General features: G+C 44.4%; 1 protein-coding gene across 6 annotated transcripts in view; it reads left to right on the top strand.

Annotated features, from left to right (window-relative positions):
* Window positions 1-18,826, top strand: part of LOC138511221 (long-chain-fatty-acid--CoA ligase ACSBG2-like) — a 379,274-nt gene that overhangs the window by 260,807 nt on the left and 99,641 nt on the right. For all 6 annotated transcript variants that reach the window (XM_069626758.1, XM_069626757.1, XM_069626756.1 and 3 more), the window contains 3 exons: window positions 7,046-7,195; window positions 9,798-9,959; window positions 16,878-17,059. In XM_069626758.1, coding sequence (XP_069482859.1) covers window positions 7,046-7,195; window positions 9,798-9,959; window positions 16,878-17,059 — 494 coding nt within the window. The remainder of the gene's footprint in view (window positions 1-7,045; window positions 7,196-9,797; window positions 9,960-16,877; window positions 17,060-18,826) is intronic.

Genomic DNA, 18,826 nt, shown 5'->3' with positions numbered 1-18,826 from the left:
AACGGGAGGGCACAGATCTTTGTGACCACGGCAGATGCCCAGGAGTGGATGGATCAGCAGGGGATCCCACAACCAAGAGAGGGAGTCGAGAGGAACCGTGAAGCACCCCCGCGAGGCAGGGAATGAGGGTGAGGACAAAACACTAAGGACACCCTGCCGAATCAAGATACAGCAGGACAATCAGCAGAATGAGAACCGAAAGCTTAAATTAATGGTTAACCCGGGGGCTCGAGGCCTCCGGCACTGGACCGCCAAGACCCACAGAGGGGACCCCAAGCAGCAATAATTTGCAGTGTCAGTTCCAAGGCACTACGCCGCGACAAGGGCACCCGCGGAACGAGGGCAGCATCTGGAATGTGGCGGGGGCCGAGCAAGGGGAGGGAGGCTGGGCGTTGGTTTGTAGTAGTTGTAGTATTGTGGTTAAGTTTGTTAAGAGAAGGCACGAGAGGAGCTAAACATAATGAGCGAAGAGGTCACGGACACGGCAAAGACAATGAAAGGGCACAAGTGAGGCTGCACTAAAATGTGGGAACCCGGCGAGGAACACCAAAGAGAAGAGGTAGCGATAAACGGACAATGGTGGCAGGGCAGTCCGCCAAGACAGGGGGAGACAAGAGGGAAGGTGTACCCGCAAGCTAGCAGGGGAATAACGAGGAGAAGACGATGGACGGACCTCCCAGGCCAGCATGCCAGAAAGGGAAATCTAAACAGGCCGATGGGAACGAGTGGGCCGCTGGAATCTGTAAGACACAGGAACCGAGATGAACTAAAAGTGGTGACTTTGAATTTCAGGGGGCTAAATGCCTACGTGAAGAGACTGAGGGTCTACGCATGGCTAAACAAAGCGAAGCCCACATCGCAATGCTGCAAGAGACCCACCTGACGGCTGAAAAACAAGCCAAGATGGCCAAGAAATGGGGCGGCCAGATATACAGCTCCACATACTCTAATTATGCGAGAGGGGTGGCGACCTGGATTGCCCCGGGCATCCCATTCCAACTCATCAAACAGGAGAGAGACGCCAAAGGCAGGGTCCTGATCGTTCACGGAATGCTGGAGAACCGGGAAGTGTGTCTGGTGAATACCTACGCCCCAAATCACGACGCAACAGATTTCTTTAAATCTCTCACACCCCGGTTGGCCCCGTACAGGAATGCCACGACCATCTGGGCTGGAGATCTTAATTTCACATTGGACCCCAGGCTGGACCAGTCGGACGATAAACACAAAAGGGCTGCACCACCAGCGCGGGTGCTGCAGAAGACATTGGACCAGCTTGAGCTAGAAGACGTCTGGAGGAAGGTACATGGGGGTGAAAGGGGATACACGCACTATAGCGCCCCAAATGGGACATTCACCCGAATTAACTATTTATTCACGGGCAAAGAGACACTAAGCAAATTCACTGGGGCACACATTCCCGCATGAACCCTATCTGATCGCGCCCCACTGGGAGCAACATGGGTACATACATACAGGAAAGCCCCCATACCCACGTGGAGACTTAGGGCGGAAGCACTCCTAGAAGGGGAATTCGAAGACCATATCCAAACCACAATAGACGGCTACTTCGAGCACAACATGGGTAGTGTGGACAGCAAGGGAACGACCTTGATCAGGGGTGGTGATCAGGGGGGCAGCGATTGGGAAGACGGGAGGCCTCAGGAGAGAAACCCTGGCTGAATGGGATGAGATAGAAAGGAAGATAGAGAGTGCGGAAGCACAGGCGGAGAGGGAGGGGGGGAGAAACGGGTGACCTCACCACTCTGAGATAACAGTGTACTGCGGCCTGGGAGAGACTAGGGCGGCTAGACTATGGGAAGTACATACAAAGGCTGCACGCAGATGGGGATAAGCCTAGTAGAGTTCTCACCTGGCTAACCAAACAGGAGACCAAGCGAGAACCGATAAACGCAATATGAAACAGTCAGGGGGAGATCGAAAGTTCCCAGGAGGGTATAAATACAGTGTTTTCGCAATTCTATGAGGAACTATATACCAAAGTACAGGAAGCAGAAAAGGGAGACCTTGAAGACGCATTTGCGCAAATCAAACTCCCACGACTGTCAGAAGAGCAGGCCCAGATGTTGGACGCCCCCCATTACTGTGGAGGAACTGACGGAGGTCATCACCCAGTTACCGACAGGAAAGTCCCCGGGGCCTGACGGGTTACCAGGGGAATTCTATAAAAGATACAAAGATAGCTTGGCTCTGAGATTGTTAGAGATGCTGGGCGAGGCGTACGAGAGCGGACGACTCCCGAGCAGTCTGTAATAGTCCCGATACTTAAGGCAGGGAAGCCGCCCCTCGAGTGTGGGTCCTACAGACCAATCTCTCTGATAAAACAAGATTCCAAGATATTGACAGTGGCATTGGCCAACCGGCTAAAAAGGGTGGTACCCACACTGCTACACACAGACCAGACGGGGTATGTGCCGGAACGAAACATGGCATGGAATCTCCGGAGACTCCATCACGTGATTGACAGGACGAACCAAGAGGAGAGAGAATACGCAGTGGCGTCATTAGATGCAATCAAAGCATTCGATTCAGTAAAATGGGACTGGTTTCTGGGGCGCTCGCCCACTTCGGGATAGGCAGGGGGTTCCTACATTGGATAAAGCTGCTGTACAACGACCCGAGGATCAGAGTTAAGATGGGCAGGCATGTCTCAGGGGAGTGGAGCAGAGGGCAAGGTACGAAACAGGGGTGCCCGCTGTCCCCGATGCTATATATATTGGCTCTGGAACCGTTTGCGGCCTTGCTAAGGGCGGAGTAGGGGGACACCGGCATAGTGATAGATGGGGAAACACATCAGATTTCAATATACACAGACAACATACTGCTTTACGTCCAGGACCCACAAACCCACCTGCTGGACCTACTAGAGGCACTGGGAGCGTTTGGCAGGTTATCGGCAATCACCATCAACAAGGGAAAATCCTCACTGTTCCACCTGGCAGGCCTGAGGGCGATGACATCAGACCAGCTGCCACACCTGGGCCTGACATGGACTCCAATCACCTTCAGATACCTGGGGGTGGACATATATCATGCCACCACGGAAACACACATAGCCAGCACGCAGGCAGACCTGGACAAGATAGGCAACGCAATGCAGTTCTGGAAAACACTACCGCTGGGGATGATAGGCCAGGCGGTCCTAATGAAGATGATAGTTTTACCCGACTCCTATATTATTTCACCAACATCCCCTACAACATCCCCGGGTCCTTCTTTAGACGATTACACTCCATGACAAAGGCCTTCCTATGGGGGGAGGGAGGAACAGGGTAGCACTAAGCACATTACAAAGGGGCTACGAATGGGGAGGGATTAAGCTCCCGTACTTTGAGCGCTACTACTTGGCCGCACAACTCCAATTCGTGGTCGGGTGGCTGGGGGAAGACACCTCCATAGATGCAATACTGGTTCGACCATCGCTCCAGCAATACTATTTGAAAGAACTCCTGTGGATAAACGAGACCTAAGCAAAAACCCTTCCCAGAATAGTCCAACTAGGCCGAGCACTTTGGAAAAGAGCATGGAAAGTGCAGGACATGAGAGACCCCTGTTCAAGGCACATCCCCCTGGCGAGACTGGTAAACACCCATATAGCAAGCCTGGCAACGTTCAGAACACCGTGGGAAGACAAAGGAGTGGCCCAAATAGGTGATCTGTGGCAAGAAGCACATTAGGTGGACTTTCAGACCATGGCAGAGGAGCAGGACATCCACAGTGGCCAATTCATATTGTATAATAGCATGGTCCAAGGAATAGAAAGAGGTGGGAGACCCTACCGGAAGAGGAAGACACGGGTGGGCCGCTGGACGCCTGGTACGATGCATCCGAGGGGGGACACACTGTGTCCAGACTTTACGATCAACTGTTGGGTTCCATCAACTCTAGGCCACTGAACAGCCAAACAAAATGGGAGGAGAAACTTCAGCGACACCTCAAGAATGAAGAATGGAACAGAGCCCTTCAATACGCGAAGAAAGGCTCCAGAAATGCAAGGTTCAGACAGCTGCAGTTCATAGTGCACAGGGCATATTTAACGCCTAAAAGAATGTCGAACATGGGGGACAGACAAATACGGAGTTGCCCACGCTGCCAGGAAGAACAGGCAGATATGGTGCACATGTTTTGGACATGCCCGGGAGTGACAGCCTTCTGGAATATGATACAGGAAAGAGCGTTGTAGGCAGGAATCCATATGCGAGCCTGGTCACCGTTGTCCTACATACTGGGCCTGTTCCTGAGAGGAGACAAGCAGAGGGCCCATGAGCTAAAATGACAGACTTGATGACAATACTGGCGAAACGCTGCATCGCAATGGCATGGAAAGCAAGCGCAGGACCCTCGATAGAAGTCTGGTGGGCGGACCTAAAAAAATGTGCAGTAGCAGAAACAATGGTCTGGACCAGAGCCTCGCAAAGGGGAGAAAATAACAGTGGGGCCAGAATACTATGTGGAATACCTTGGTACAAGACGTATTCGGGAGCGACGAGGAGGACGGCACAACTGATTCGAGCGAGCCGGGAGGAGAGGAGAACTGTCCTGTCCGGACCTGAGCGCAGCACGCAGATCGGAAAGAGGACACCATGACGGGGGAGGAGGATGATTAGCCGTGACCTGAGAGGATAAAGAACATTATGAACTCAAACCCGCAAGTGTTGGTTGTTAAATGAAAAATAAAGAATTGTTTAAAAAAAAAAGGTAGTAGGCGCTCCTCTCTCAAAGAGAGATCAACTAAGATGAGGACACAGGGGGTGTTGGAATCGAGGTTGTAGAGCAGGTCTTCACGGATGTTCAGAAGAGCAGTTTTCATGCTTCTGACAGCTCTGAAGCCAGACTGATGGTCATGGAGACAACCACCAGATTCATTGTGAAGGTCACGCTGGGAGATGGCCAGCTTTTCTAGGAGTTTGCCCAGGAAAGGTGTGATGGAGATTGGGCAATAGTTAGAAAGTTAGAGATGGAAAAGCAACCTTCATGGTTAGGAATTTGAAGCTCAAAAGGGGGTTAACTACAGTGCATTGAGAAGTGATGGGAAATCGTACGAGGGTAAATACATTCGTGATCGGGGGTCTAACCATCAGGACAGGGCAGATGTGTGCCATGCCCAGGCAGAACTAATCCTGGAGGAACTGGAGCATAGAAGGGATATCACATTCGATAGGTGTGGCAGTCTTAGTTGAGCACAAGGAGGACAAATGAATGACCAGTGTCGTCCTTAAGGGTTTACAGCTTTCCAGACTGTAGAACAGATAAGGTCCCTGGAGAGATGCTCCTTTTGTAAACCGTGCTGTTCAACTTTCATACCCACCAATATCATCCAGGAAGCAGAATTGGCAGCCTCCCCACCCCCGCCCTGTGGTCCTCTCCTGAATAATGTAGACAATGGGGGCAATTGGAGGAAAGGTATCATTATGCCCAGGGTCCATGACATATTCACTCAAATAGCCCATTGAGTTTAACTTGGGAAGATGGTCATTCAGAGGAGAGGCAAACAGAACCACAACAGGTTGGTCAAACCTCTTCCACATCTGGTTGAATGTTTGGGGAATGATGGATAAATTATGAGATATTGAGATTCAGGTGTGGCAGCCTCCAAATTGTTCAGTACTATCTTGTGTAATTTCTAGCTAGGCCCCCATGGACTTGTTTGGAGCTGTGTGATCACTGCGAACACGAAATGCCAACAACGAAAATGTAAGAAATGAAATTCCAAACATTTCTCCACAATTATATAAATGGAGGACCCCCTGCACTCTCTCCCATGTTTCCCTTATAAACCTAAACCCCTGTCCCAGGAGGATAGCTCAGCGGCAACGTGCTCGCCTTGGAAGCAAGATGACACGGAGCAACACAGGTTCGATCCCCGGGTCCGCGCTTAGAAACCTCTGGGTATTAAGCGCGCTATAAATAACCTATCATATCATATCATACCCCACATATAAATGGATTTCGAAATTCGAGTTTTCTGGATTCTGCATTATTTACTTTGCAGTGATGACATGATATCCATGGGCCCTTGCTTTATCCACCATCCCCCATTATCCTGAGCCGATAAGGCACTGGGAGTAGAGTCTCGTACTCCTGCGATCCTGGGTTCTAACTCTTTGAAAGTGCTTGAGGAGAGGCCAGATCTGCAGTTGTGCTCCATGCACTATGGAAGCACGCGCTGCCATATACCCCTGAATCTGCAACATCAGTCTCACTGTCTTCTATGAGAATTTCGCAAGCTGCATTAGAGCCTTCTTCAGCATCTCGGCTTTGTCCGAATATAAGAGCACTAGATCCTTTCCTGCTCAAACCCTGGCCGTAATAAAAGCTATATCCTGTATTAGTCAGGTAGCCAACCGCTTTCAATGATCAGAACCCAAACTCTGTCAGGGCTATGCAGGTGTGCTCCACATGCTGTACCATCATCTCTGTCTCTGAAGCCTGGGCCAGCTAGCCGTCCAACACTAGCACCCCCTCCTGATGCAGGGTGCCACTTTACAAGCTAGAATCTACATCCATTTCCTAAATGTTATTTTGGTTCCAAAATGGAGCACCCTCAATTAGAAGTAGCGATATCCTACCAAGAATTGTATCCGTGTATAGACATCTCCTAATGTATGTGTGAAGGTCGCCCATTAGGTCTGTTGTTGCCAGGAAGTCCCTGGCCAATATCTTAGGAATAATGCATAGTTTCCTTCATCCTTTTCCCTGTGTCTATGTCTCTCTCTTACGCCCTCTCTCTCCCTCTCTCTTTCTCCTATTTCTCTTGCTGTCTCGCATACTTTTGTCTGCTCTTTCCATTGTTGTCTCTTTATTGCACTCTACTTTCCTCTCGCACTTTCCTTGTCCCTCTCTCTGTCTCTCTGTCTCTCTGTCTCTCTGTATCTCTCTCTCTCTCTCTCTCTCTCAGTACTCTCTAAGCCTTCTGGAAGATAGTTTCCTAATTATCCCAGCCCCACAAGGACCTGCCCTCCTAGGCAGTGCTTTTCTATTGGACGGGTGTCCTGACAGATTTGCTTTTGATTTCTATCTTCAGTGGAAGGAGTTCATGCAGTTGGGAGCAGACATACCAGACTCTAGGCTGGATGGAATCATCACCTCCCTGAAGGCCAATCAGTGCTGCGCTATCATCTACACATCAGCGACCACAGGGCTGCCAAACGGGGTGATGCTCAGCCATGACAATGTGAGTATCAACACAACAAGCTATGCTACATAGAATATGTTCACACCGTGTGTGTCCCATATCAGATAGAGTAACATTACCAGGCTGGATGGTGTAAATGGGTGGGGATGTCATGAACATGATTTAGTGTGACACTTATTATAAAGATACAGACAAGCAAGTACCATCATGCACCTGTATATTAACCTATAACTTTTTTGGATGACAGAGTCAATTTTGTAGATGGAAATGCAATACAGCAGTGCCGTATGTGCAACAACGCACAGGTCCCTCAGGGTTAGGTGCACTATATAAATGCCAAAATAAATTAATACATAAATAAATAAGGAAGTGCTCGATTCAATGTTAGATCATAATTTTACCATTCATTTTAGTGCCATCGCTGCTCAATCATCATCAATCAATTAAAATATGTTTTGTATTGTAAAGGTACATACATAAAACTTGTAAAACAAATGTGAAACAAATACAACATAGCTGCAAACTGTTGAAAATACATCATGGAGTTAAAACATAAGTATATAAATAGGAGGTACCAGATATGAACAATGGGAAAGCAACTGGTTAAACCTCCACTCTTCAGGGACAACTGGCTCTTTAGCTTGTCACCCATATTTGTCTACATATAAAGGCTTCCTTAACACTAAGAGCCAATCAATGGAGTTAGGACTAGGTATCAATCACCAATAGCAAGCTCACCATCTCACTATGCTTAGCACATCTACCTGATTGACCAATGGGGCCCAGACAGCACTTCTTCAGGGTTGGATGCTAGGTTCAAAACAAAAGAAAGTCTGTATCATCCCTGGACCCCATCGCACATTAACAACCACTGGAAAGTTGCGTGTACCCAGTACCCAGTCCTCTGACCCAGGATGCCCAAACAGCTGCAATTTGTTCAGTCTCATCTTTGCTATCTGGTTCCTTAGGGCACAATCAGCCACTAGATTCAGGGTGATTCAGGTAAGACGTGGGGACCATCTCTATTGTTGTTTGCAAGTACCTTTGCACTAGGACTAAGAGCTTGCCTCGAGCTCCTGGATCTCTCTGCCTTTCTGCCATTTATACAAAGATTTTAATATTTATTTCACGTCGACCGGGATACTAGTAACAATAAAAATAAGGTTGAACTGCCAACATGTGTTTCATGTCTTCCAAGCACTTTATCAAGGCACAAACAAACTGTGCCTGCAATATATTCTGTAAAACTTTAAGAAGCATAAGGGCTGTGATTTGTAAGGAATGTTTAATTTTGAAGAAATAAAAACGACATTTGATAATGAATGTTACCTCAACACAATGTCAATATATACTCTGATGCCTACAATTAGAAATAAGTGGCATGCATTAGAAAAAAAAGATTGCATGATTGATGTTTGTTAATTAAACAATATCTCATGTAATGTATAACATGACACAGACTCACTTTTTCCCAAAACAATCCTTTTTGGTTGTCTCTCCGGTGGTCGAATCAATAACCAATGCCACAATCTAAACTTACGAAAAGCAATCACCAGAACTGGGACGCCTAGAGTTTAGTCAATACTACTGCATAATAAAGAAAATATACAAATCATTCAGCTCCGAAACATCAAAACAAGTCTGAGGAATTTCTCCCAGAATCTTTTTCTAATCGGTGTTCTTCTAGAATTCACATCATGAGAAGGCAGAGAACAATGCTGATGCATTTCGGACCTAGCAGTCCTTCCTCAGGGCGGACTCTGTCCTTGTGAGTGATCGGTGCACCCGATTCATGAAAGTATACCACCACAGTAAATCTGAAAATTTGACGAGGCAACGTGGATGATTTACCTCTTGATATGATACGATATGATAGTATATTTATATAGCGCCTATACACAATGTGTTTCAAAGTGCTTGAAGGCAAGGGAGGGAACAAGGGAAAATACAATGACATTCTTACACGGCTATGAACAATAAGGATGTGAAATTAACTATTGTACTCGGCCTGACGACATTTTAGATAGTGCAAGAGCTAAGACATAGATAAGGAAGGGAGGGGGAGAGTGTGAAGGAAATGGAAACAGACAGGCGACTACCGTACTAGGTTAGATGACATTTCTGGTAGAGCCGGAGAAAAGCAAAAGGTGAGGGAGAGGGGTGCGGAAAGGGAGAGGAGGAACAAAAAAAGCGACTGTCGTACTAGGCCTGTCGACATTTTAGATAGTGCAAGAGATAAGACATAGATAAGGAAGGGAGGGGGAGAGTGTGAAGGAAATGGAAACAGACAGGCGACTACCGTACTAGGCCCAATGACATTTCAGATAGTGCAAGATCTAAGATATAGATAAGGAAGGGAGGGGCAGAGCGGGAAGGAAATGGAAGCAGAAGTTGCAGGAGGTAAATTATCCACTTAACCTACGATTTTGTGATGTAAACAAATAAGCACCACCCCCAGGCCTTATATCACCTCATTCAACTAACCAACCATTTCAAAACCAGTGTCATTGTTCCTGACCATCATTTACCCTTATGCTGCATCCAGAAGAGGAATAGGTCTGAGTGTGTACCTTTGCACATGGGTTTCTTTTGAATGCTGTTTCACCACTGCTTCGCTTTTCTGCTTCTCCTGGTCCTGTAGGTGACGTGGACGGTGAAAGCCTTTGGCAACTATGTGGGCTTGCAAGACAGCGAGATTTTTGCTAGTAATGGTCATCTGTGCCATGTGTCCGCACGCTACGACATCTGGCTGTCCATGTGCTTTGGAGGCACCACCTACTTTGCAAGCACAGATGCGTTAAAGGTGAATTGTGAATATGAGCCAATGAGGGTGGTGATTGGGGCAATATGTGCACGTGTCCCTCAAATTGACATCTTGTTATATTTAGTGTTCTGATCACATAGTTATAATGGCTGCGGTGAAGACCCGCAAGATTAACTTGTCGAACTATCTGCAGATACTGTAAACTGTTCCTCCTCCAGTATTAATTAGCACTGTTACAACTCATGTGGGGGCCCAGCGATAGTGGTAAAAACATGCAGCATTTCAAATACCCCATGACTTTACTGTCCTGTTGATTATAAGTCATTACTGTTGGGGATAAATACCTCATGAATATGAGATAAAATACCTCCCAAAAATGTCATCTCATTGTATCCCCCAATCGATTGTTGGGGTAAAAACAAAACAATTCCACAAGACATTGCTATGTTTTGTTTATTATTTAAGGCCGTCGCCTCTCTCTAACTTAAGGCACAAGAATGCACTATTGTTCCCCAAAGTGGGTGAAAAGATGCCCACTCTCTCACCACATTGGATGTAAAATGCCCAGCAACGTCATACTGCTATTCATTATTTCAGAAATCTGTTCTACTACTGTCCCATGTACATGTCCATCACTGAGAAAAAGATAGACATTTATTTTTCAAGGTGCCAAGTAATCTACTACGGGTTTTCAGAAAGTCGGTTTTACTGCCACCTGCTGACACCCATAGATGTAACCACGAATACAGCACACGATAGGTTAAGGTTTGTCATGTAATATTAAATACCACACTCCCTCACTGCCAAAAATACACTGGCTGGAGAAGTGAGACAATAGGCACATATGCACGGGCTTACCTGCCCTCCTTCAGCATCGGCAGGCATCCATAATCAGCCTCCCCACCCTCGCTGTCCAAGGCAGTGTAGCTGGTAAAGTGAGAGGATATGGAAAGTGCAGGGAAGCATATCCCTTGTGAGCATGGGGGGCCAGATGGAGCAAAGGACAGCTTCACTCCTCTACTTGAGTTGGCCCTTCTGGCATGACTAAAGTAATTGGGTTTTTCTGTAGGCATAGCAGCATATACACAGTTTGACATAATTGAAGACTGCATCAAGAGAAAACTGACTACATATTGGAATTGTAGAATACGCCATTTTAGCTAAGAAGCCACACATGCACTTTGTCACCTAGTATCCGTCTAGTATCCACCACTGGAAGGGTTACGTCCAGATAGGAGCCACAAAGCAATGCACTATGAGCCAGCGGAAAGCATCAAGGAAGCTCCACACCCTGTGTGTCATGCCCCGAACTTCACCAGCCCTTTAGGGAACCGACCCCTTGGCGAAGCCCGAGGGAAATGCAAGGGGCAGTGTGGGGCAGTCCGCAGAGGTCCAAACCGGATATTCCAAGTGTCTTCTCCTGGAGGTGTTATCAGTCATTGATGTCCTGAGGAAGGGATGAGAACCCAGCTCGGTACAAAAAGGAAAACTGAACCATCTCCCCAAGCCTCTCAGAGAGCCATACACAGAAGCAACAGAGCCTGCCACCCTTCAAAACAAGTGGAACCCCCCCCACTCGACTCTCTTAACAATCAGAGAGAACTATTACCCAACCTGTAATTCTCAGAAGGCATTAAAACAACCTGCCACTCCTTCAAAAGCCACAGGGGAAGAGCTCCAATTACCTTTCATTCAAGATTTTGTTAAATTTTCATGACAGAACTTCAACCCCTTGGTGTAGATAAAAGAGTTCATCAAGTCTCATTGGCAAATACATCATTTGATTGACTGCAACACAGAAGAAGATGTAAACCAATAATAAGAGAGGACATATTTAATGAGACACAAACCAGGACGGGACAACTGCCTCGATACAATTGAATTAGTATCAAGAGACTAATCCCTCATCGAGGGATTTATGGCAATGGAAGCAAAATCATATCCTCCTCCAGGTTCATCGATACAGCTCAGAACAATTCTATCCTTCATGGACCAAAATACACTGGAATCCACTAACATCAAACTCATCTCATGGAACATAGCGGGTATGGGGAAATGAGTGGGAGGAGGATTTGCATGATTTGTTGGGAAAACGTGATATTCTGTGTTTCTAAGAAACCTGGATTCTAGACCCAACAGACAAACAAGGCTATATCTGTTTGTCCAAACCTGCTCAGAAAAGCAAAATGAGCCACCCGAGTGGTGGTATCTCAGGTTGGGCAATGAACATTTCATTATCTTACTTCACCTCTACATTCTGCCAATTAGAAGGGACACTGGTGATGTTACAATGCTCCTTCTGTCTTATCTATCTATATATTTCTTACATAGCGCCATTTGCCCATGGGTCACAAAGCGTTCACAAGACAGAGACAACAAAGAACATAAAAAGGGACTTGCAGAAGGATAGGGAGGGGAAAAGAGAGTATTTAGCCTGTATTCATATCAAAAGGTAGGTTTTTAATAGTTTTTTTAACTGTGCACTCGACACACATCCCTTAAGAATAGATGGAAGTGGGTTCCAGAGACTCGTTGCCCAGGCATGGAATGTTGATTGAGCCTTCAAGCTTTTTCAAGAAGACTCGGGGTTGATGGATGAGAGTATCTTTCTTAGAACGTAAGGTCTGCCTAAAAGAAACCTTTGAAACTCAAGCTGAGAGATAATCAGGAGCTTCACTTGCCAAGCACTTGAACAAGAAGTACCTTTAAACCTAATTCTTTGACTAACTGTCAACCAGTGCAGCTTCCTGTGAGCCTTGGACATTTGGAACCAATGACCAATACCACAAACAGCACATACTGCTCCATTTTGAATCCCCTGAAGACTGTTAATATTTGCATGGGAGGTTCCAACAAGAAGGCTATTAGAATAATCTAGCTTGGTGTTCATAATAGCTGCCACAATCGTCACCCGGTTAGACTCTGAAAGGTAAGGACGAATCTGCCATAACAAGTGGATGAAATGAGAGCAGGAAGACGTAAGATATACAACATGTTTTTTAAAAGATAAGTGGGTGTTAAAGAAAACCCCAATGTTTTGACTGAATCAGAAACCTTAATATTGTTGCCTGCAATAGAAAAGCTATTGTGTAGGATGAGTCAAGAGGATTTAACTTTTTTTGAGTGCCTAGAGTAAGCAGTTCAGTTTTCTTGTTATTTAATGCTAGAGCATTAGTGGCCGTCCAAGTCTGTAAAGCATGAAAGACTTCTTTCACCCTATCTAAGTCGTTGCTATAGGTACCTAATAATTCTATCACAATCTGGGTGTCATCCGCGTAATTCACGAACCGTACCCCCATAGAGGATAGCAGGTCACACAATGGCTTAATATAAATGTTGAATAAAAGTGGCAACATTATATCTCCAACCGACAGGGAAGTCAGTCGATTGCTCACATTGTACACTGTGATGGCTGGTGACTTCAATTTTCAACTAGAGATGATTGAGAAGTGCCATTTCTCACTAGAAAACCATGATGAATTGTGGTTTGTTCCTTCCCCCACTGCTCCATGTGTGAGCCTTACTCAAAACATGCTCACAAAATTATAGACTTTCTTCCAATAAGAGGTTTTAGATCGTGCAATGGTAGATTTCAGAGGGACATTCCTGCTCAACCCACATTCCTTATTCTTACTAAACAGGTGCACATAAACGTATTACTCACTACTTTAAGGAGTTGGATGGGAGGACGAGATTTCAAAATGATGAATCGTATGGAAAGTGATCACTATCCACTTCATTTAGCATTGTGCCTACCTAGCGACCGTAGGACTTCAAACTCTCTTCTAACCTCTGAAATATCACATAAAAGAAATGGGAGAGTAAATTTTAACTCAATTGAATCCCAGAACAACTTCCCATATCTATATGACTCGTTAATTCCAAGTCTTGAAAACATTTTAAACCAACAAAATGATCTCACCTAAAGTAGTATGCAACCTAATAAGCAATATGCTAAGACCATTTCGTACAAATCAATGTTCACTAATGAAAAAAAGTAATTCCAGTTGCCAACGCGGGTTTGACCATGAATGTAAGCTTTCAAAATAAAGGCTATTCAGCACCTTAAAATCACCTGACAAAAGAAATCTCCCCTCTATCAGATCTCCACGACTTAAGTAGAAAAAACTGATAGATGCAAAAAAGAAAGATTTTGAAATTCTGAATGGGTGTGTGGGGGTCCACTGGAATAATCAATTTAAAAAAAGAAAATAGTCGCCCAAGGTTCAGTTGACATCCATATATCCCTGGACACGTATGTGACCCAGGACCAGTGCACATCTCACTTTAGCTCTATGTATTGCAAACATGACTCCTGATACCCCCTGTACTCTAAAGTCCTCTGCACATGATTTGTTCAGGCTAAACATTTCTTTCAAAGAGGTAGAAGCAGCAGTGGCCTCCCAAAAAAGTGATGCAGCCTGTGCAATTCATGCTATTCCAGCAGAGCTCTTCCTTAACTAAAAGGCAATTTGGATTGCAGTCTTTTGGAAACTTTTCAATAGCATTACATCGGATGCAGAAATTGCATTATCATGGAGGGGTACTATAATAGTTTCCATTCATAAGAATGGGAACTGCTTTGATCCATCCAAGTACCAATCCAATTTCACTGATTGACATCAGCGCTAAAATCTTTGGCAACATTCTTTTACGTAGACGTGAAGATTGATGTACCTACAGTGCATACTCACTGACCTACAAGCAGGGCTCATAACAGGAATTAGCCCTCTTGACCAAGTGTTCAAATTATTTTGAATTCATGAAACGTTCACTACAGGGGCACAAAATGCTATATTTAATGTATTTTGATCTTTGTATGGCATTTCATTCCACACCAGGAGACCTTTTATGGCAATATATGCTGGATTTAGGTGTTAATCCCGCAACTTTGCCCAAGCCCATTATGGCTCGGATGGTGAATTTACAGAGCCATTTAAATTGAGAGGCATAAAACAGTTATTTGTCCTGGCACCAAGTCTTATCAACGTGTACATCAATAAATTGGCAAATGAACTGGACCAGCTGGACATGGATTCACCTGCCCTAAACAATAGGAACCCTGGAATGTCCCTGTTCGCTGATGATACTGTTTTGATCAGCAAAACTCAAAGTTGTATCAACATGCACTTGAAGCTAAAATTGCCGTGCTCTGATCTCTGATGTTTATGATATGATATAATTGGTTATTTACAACGTGCTTAATACCCAGAGGTTTCTAAGCACCGACCGGGGGATCAAACCTATGTTGCTCCATGTCGTTTTGCTTCCAAGACGAGCATGTTGCCCCTGAGCTATCCTCCCGAGACTTACGTTTGTTTCTGGTCGAAACATGAGGTCTCAATACATTACAAAATAATACAAATAAAAGAAATACAAAAAATGTCTTGCGAACTGACCCATTAAGGCATTCCTTTGCTGGAGGAATTGCAGAGTGGAGAAAACAAGAAGGAGAGCATAGACTGGACGAGCAAGAGCACTCATCAAAAGATTAAGCATGCTAGTGATAACACAAAGACGATGAAAGATAGCAATTTGGGCCCGACATATATAAGTCGTTAGAGATGATTTGGAGTGGAGAAGAATTAGAAACTGGAGGAAAACACAACAAAGGCATAACAGTAGAAAGGGGAAACACAAGACTATTGAGGAGATGATAATGAGAGTAAAGAGAGGCAAAAGCAGACAATAGACCAAAAGGATATATTGAAGACGTAAGCATAAAGACCTTATTCATAAATAATAGCATCTCCACCTCGTGCTTTCGCAGGGTGTTTTTTTGGGATTAGCACATGGAAATCATTATTGACCACATCGCAGCCAAATAGGATTTTTAGAAAACAGTCAATACATACTGGTATTGACTGCATTCTGAAGTCTATCTTCAAATAAAAAAAAGGGAAGCAATTTCCAGGCAACATTTCCTTCAACAAGACACGTCCTTGTTCAAGAGTATTTTTGTTATGCAGCATCCAACACACCAAAAAGAAGGATAAGCAATGGGAACATGTTATCACAATTGTTTATTCTTACATGACACCTAAAGAATTATCACTTGGGATAATGACCCTTCCCCATGTTATGGGCCTTGGATTCAGCTCGGGCCATAACTTGATGGTGGGTCATTATGCAGAGATAATGACCCCTCCCTCAGTCTATAAAGCAGTAATAGCAGTGTAGCCCTCAAGAGTGCTAACCATGAGTGGCCTGCCAGCCAGGATTTTGGAATATATAATAATGCAAGATTTATATCAACTCTAAGGTCATGGATGTAAAAGCATTAAAACAAAACAAATATAAACAAATATTTGTATTTTTTTTTACTGACGGCCATGCTTTAAATAGAGCTACTGGAATATCATTTTCCCTTACCATGTCATGAAAGATTGCCAGTGGTTTTAGTTCACTTGATAGTCAATTGGTGTGAGTTTTATACTGGTCTATGGGATGAAATGCCCATTAGCTGTCTGTAAAAAGGATTTGTTTTCATCAGAACATGGGTGTTGGCAGTGGCAGTGACTGGAAAAGATCATCTGTAAAAGAGAGGGCCTCTAGCTTTAGGATATTGTCAGTTTTGACATAGTGTTAGTTCAAGTGGAGGTGGTCCTAAAATAGTTTCTCCATATATGTTAGCAGGTGCTACAGAACCATAGTTTTCCGCCTCTGTAGTTGACAAGCAGATACCCTGGAAATCATAAGGAATGAGTTGGATTCTACAGAGCACAGTGGCTCTGCTGGAATTCAAAGCTTCTGTCGCACTGATAAGATGCAGGTAAACTTAAAAAAATTAATAGGTATTTCCAATATGAATTCATGATAACTAAATATCAATGTATTTTGGAAACAAATAATATGTCCTAGATAATCTCTACTTGCCCGCTTGGCTATTTCCAGCCAAGAACTTTGGGAAATGTTTAAATCCTTCGATCAACTGATGAATCTTTTCTCCTTTTGCAGGGATCCAAGATCGAGGTTCTGAAGCAGATACGTCCTACTTTATTTTTTGCAGTGCCTAGAATTTGGGACAGCATCCACGAAAAGGCAGTGTCTATAGAATCTGAGTTATCTTTGAAACGGAGCATCATTACTAACCAAACAAAGACTCCTGAGATGGCGGCTAACGGCAACCATGTGAATGGGTAATGGGCAAGCGCATTTCATTCCATTTCTTCTGGGGAGTTGGTATGGGTGTCTGAGCTTGGACAAGTCGATCATTGACTGAATCAAGTGGATGGCATAGCCTTGTTGGTGTATTGACATCGGGGGTCAAGAACAATTCACTCCAACAGTGAAGTTGTTGAAGAGATGAACATGTCTAGTGGCTGCATGAAAATGCCAAGAGGATTACCATTGTAGATTGAAACATTTTAGTGACTCAAAATAAACAGGTAAGCGAGAATGAGACAGTTGTTCAAATACCGCCTGTTTTTACCACCGGCCTTGTTATAGGTCATGTGTAGGACTCCCGGTTTTATGAGGGGTTTTATTTTTACCGTTTCAGTCCATATTTATATTTTGGTAAATTGTATATGTATTTTTCCACATTTATTTTGTGATATGTAAACAATAATTTGTACTAGTATTTTTCTACATGAATGTACTGGAGAAAAAAAATGAGCACTTGGATTCCTGTAATGGGAGTTCTATATGGCGTGTTTCATGCACAACAATTTGAGGCCTACATATCTGCAGCCATTTAAACAACTTACAAAGGAAATACATTCCTTTTTTCTTGGGCTCCTTTTGCACAATCATTGACATGAAATGCATGATTAACAAATTTGAGCCAAGAGACCTGCATTCCTGTGTTTTCATTTTTATTGTGAATAAATATTGAAAGGGAAAAAAATGGTAAAAATGGAAAATTAGAACACCTTACTCAGGAGTTATTTACCTCCTGCAGTGTTCGAGGAGAATACTGCATGTTTCACATGCCTCATTATTAGAAGTATGAATTCTGCGTAGGAATTCCTTCCATGTATACCCCGATCAAAAAAGTGGAGGGAAACGACTATTTTGTAAACTGAAGTGTTGTGCTAGCAAATATCTTTAATGCAAGGAACCAAAATAGGCTGGGAGACCCAAGAAGAGGGTGACAATATAGATTTCTTAGATGCCCACAATTTCAATATCTTGCCTACACAATGAACATGATAGTCATTAACGCCTTATTAATGAAGTCATCTCGCCTTCCGAATAGAAACAACTCTGAAACCAATTTTCAAGAAATGGAGAAATTGACCCTAACTCCAATCCCAATCAATCTCTTGTGTCTTTTCTGCCCCGGTCCTAGTTTGCATACGATTTGAGAGCAGATTTGCTAATTTTGCAAAATCTGATGCAGGGCTTCTGACTAATCTCTCTGGCACAAATTTCCACGGGGGCTGAGGTCTAGGATTGTCAGTGCTTGAATACATTGCTGGTGCCAGTCCGGCTTTAGCGGCTTATATTTCAGTGAGTAAATGGGGTATATTTGAATCATTTCTTTATTGTTTCTAGCCGTTCTTACACTGGATATCATAAAGTAGCACTACTGCAGGCATTACCTTCTTTTAGCGTCTGTAATGGGTGAACAAGCCAATCAGGTTATATGGATTGCGGGCTGAATCTAACAATATAAACCCACATTCCAAGCAGCCTGATGGCTGCTATCCCATCCCGCCATTTTACTGCAACCCTATCCTTCCCTCGTTCAGCTTTCCCTCACACCCATCCACCTTCACCACACTTATTGTTTTGGCAGCGGCTCAACCAATGCCGCTGCTCAAGTCTCCCGGGCCAAAATGGAAATGGAGGAGGGGCTCCGCTTGGAGCCACATCTTCCAGCTCCATGGTGGCCATCTTAGCTAAGTATTTTGAATTAACGAACAGGGCACTGCAAGGCGTTTCTTTCATTTATACAAAAT

This window comes from Ambystoma mexicanum, chromosome 6p (genome assembly GCF_040938575.1).
Source record: "Ambystoma mexicanum isolate Mex_15411 chromosome 6p, UKY_AmexF1_1, whole genome shotgun sequence".
NCBI lineage: Eukaryota > Metazoa > Chordata > Amphibia > Caudata > Ambystomatidae > Ambystoma > Ambystoma mexicanum.
The sequence above is the reverse complement of the archived record's forward strand: the minus strand, read 5'-3'. Positions and strand labels throughout refer to the sequence as shown.